General features: G+C 21.5%; 1 protein-coding gene across 1 annotated transcript; it reads right to left on the bottom strand.

Moving 5' to 3' along the window:
• Positions 1 to 436: 436 nt before the first annotated feature.
• On the bottom strand, positions 437 to 2,779 carry LOC113224090. Its single transcript, XM_026453376.1, has 6 exons — positions 2,205 to 2,779; positions 1,944 to 2,050; positions 1,515 to 1,778; positions 1,277 to 1,374; positions 943 to 1,105; positions 437 to 657 (listed from the first exon to the last, which is right to left on the bottom strand). Exons 1-6 carry the CDS (start codon positions 2,574 to 2,576, stop codon positions 522 to 524), a joined length of 1,140 nt encoding a protein of 379 aa, XP_026309161.1. The 5' UTR covers positions 2,577 to 2,779; the 3' UTR covers positions 437 to 521.
• Positions 2,780 to 2,785: the final 6 nt, after the last annotated feature.

The following is a 2,785-nucleotide window of genomic DNA, read 5'->3' as shown; positions in this document are numbered from 1 at the left end:
ATCAAACATAAACGATCTGTCAGTAATAAACAACATGAACAATAAATCACATGTTGGTACAAAAGATGAACAAAATGAGAATGAACAATCTTTTTATATTTATAATAATAATATGAATAAATTAAATTTATACGGTTTAGATATTTTAATAAATTTAAATAATAATTTAGTATATAAAATTAATCATATTTATAGTTTAATTCAGTTTTACACTATGCTTGCGAAAGACGTCTTTAATGAACCATGAGAGAAAAAACAAAAAAAAAAAACAAAAAATAAAAAAAAAACAAAAAAAAAAAAAAAAAAAAATGAGCGAACGAACGAATGAATGTATGAGAGGTTTAGTAAATAAATAAACTAATAAAAATAAAACAAGTTAGCCCGCCGCTTATGAACGTGTATATATGTATATATATACACCTTGTGTATTTATGTGCTATATACGTACTATTTTTTTTTTTTTTTTTTTATTTTTTTTTTTTTTTTAATGCATAGATCACAGCTTATCCTCTTTTTGTCATTCATTCGTTTTTACATTCATAATACTTTCTATGTAATTTCATATCATTTGAAATTAGTTTGATTGTTTCTTTTTTTTTCACGTCCAAAAGTTTTTCCATATAAGTATACAACTTTGACATATATTTACTTATTTTTCTGCAAATAAAAAAGGAAAAAAAAAAAAAAAAAACATTCACGATTATAAAACAATTATGTCTTTTAAATGGGGACATATACATATATATAATGTATATAATGTATATAATGTATATAATGTATATAATGTATATATATAATATATATAATATATATACATAACACAGATAAAATTTTTTTACGATTTGATTAATTCGCGTTTGTCGTTAATATATATGTATGTGTATGTTCATATGTTTTTATGTTTATGTTTTTATGTTTATTTATTTATTTTTTTTTTTTAACTTTTCTAATTTATTAACAAAAAAGGTATTATCTTCATAATAAGCCATATAAAGCACGCCTTTTTTCATATTATTCATATTGTCTTCTTTTATATCAAGATCCTTTTTGTCGTCATCGACACTGTACGTGTTTCTTATTTTTTTTATAATGTCATTGAGGTCATCTTGGAAAAAAAAAAAAAAAAAAAAAAAAAAAAAAAAAAAAAAACACACACACATGTGTTTATGTACCAGTTTTATGTATATTCACACATGTGATAACGTATATGATAAAAAAATGAAAAATAACTATTTATATTTTTATGATGCTTATTAAACTGGTTTAGTCTTCATACATTCGGAGGACATATCACGGTAGTCAATTTTTAAGTAACAAATTTTTCGCTCGCTTGTAAGATTATTATTTTCATTTAAAGTACCCTGTTGCTGTGAACTGTTTTAAAAAAGGTATGAAATAAAAAAATAAAAATAAAAAAATAAGTATATATATTTATATGTCAATTTTTATATACATGTTTTTGTATGTTTATATGCACAAAGTTAACGCACTATATTTTATATTAAATAAATTACGGGTGTTGTTGTAAAGTGGAATCCGCAGGTAGTAAATTCAAAAGGTAAAGGAAAAAAATTAAGTTGTTATATGTATTTTCATAAAAGGAATATAAGTGATTAGCTAACAAATGTTTAATACCAACAACATAAAAAGTAAAAAATATTTTTAGTTCTATTTTTCTTTTTGTAACAATATCATATGATTTATCTGATAGTTGTAATTCGTCATTTAATTTTTCAAATTTCGTTTGAAAATTATTTTGCATGATGTTAATTCGTTTTCTGCGAAAAAAATAAATATATATATATATATATATATATATATATATGTATAAGAGTAAGAATTTGCCTAGAAATATGTAAGCAGGTTAAACAATGGTCTGAAACATTCTTAGCTTTGTAATAACATTATTTTATCTATTTTATTTTATTTTTTTACATTTTTACCTGATTAACGCCTCGTGTTTCTCGTAAATGCAGGTAAAGACATAATACGCTATTTTTTTACATAACATTTTTAAGTAAAGAACTAAAACGGATATATCACTTTGGTACTGCCATAAAAAAAAAAAATAAATAAAAAAAAAAAAAAGACATGGCACACATATATACATGCATTAAAAAATATGTTAAGGTACTTGTACAATAAAGAAATAATAAAAAAAAAAAAAAAAAAAAAAAAAAAAAACAAGTTGATTGGATAATTACCTCCGTTGATAATTTGTTAAAATGTTTATTTTTTTTTCCATTAATTTTATTAACATAATTAATAATGGACAACTTGTTTGAGTAACAATTTGACACTATTTCTTTTTCAAAATTATATAATTTTGTTAGCTCCATTTCTTTTATATTTTGGAATGACGGTAAATATATAAAAGAAGACATGGCACTATTTTGACGTATTTGTAAATCTTTTATAAGAATATTATTTTTTTTAGTTTTATTTTCTTGTAATATATAATCATTATAAAGTAAATAAGAAAGGTCATAAGATATAAATAGTAGATGATCATATGTGTAAGTTTTATCGTTAGTTTTTTTGTTTTTATTGCTACTATAGTGATCAACTTGTTTCATTATTTTTCCAATTATATACACAATATAAACACATGTATAAAAATAAAATTTCACATCGCAATATTTACTTTTTGTGAATATATTTTTTATGTAAGTTTTTATTTCTTCTGGACTGCTTAAAATTGAAGCACCGTTTTTTACATTTGGTTCGAAGTCATAAGTGCTATTTTTGTTGTTTTCGCTATTTTTGTTGTTTTCGCTATTTTTGT

Source organism: Piliocolobus tephrosceles, unplaced genomic scaffold, assembly GCF_002776525.5.
Source record: "Piliocolobus tephrosceles isolate RC106 unplaced genomic scaffold, ASM277652v3 unscaffolded_43673, whole genome shotgun sequence".
NCBI classification, from domain to species: domain Eukaryota; kingdom Metazoa; phylum Chordata; class Mammalia; order Primates; family Cercopithecidae; genus Piliocolobus; species Piliocolobus tephrosceles.
This window is presented reverse-complemented; position numbering and strand designations above follow the sequence as displayed.

Bases quoted from the DNA above. Each gene is read 5' to 3' on its own strand.
- LOC113224090 (XM_026453376.1), bottom strand. From the start codon at position 2,576: ATGAAACAAGTTGATCACTATAGTAGCAATAAAAACAAAAAAACTAAC. The intron at 1,375-1,514 runs GTAATTTATTTA...TTTTTAAAACAG, and splicing joins TCCACTTTACAACAACACCC to TTCACAGCAACAGGGTACTT. The intron at 658-942 runs GTTAAAAAAAAA...TTTTATTTGCAG, and splicing joins TTTGTTAATAAATTAGAAAA to AAAAATAAGTAAATATATGT.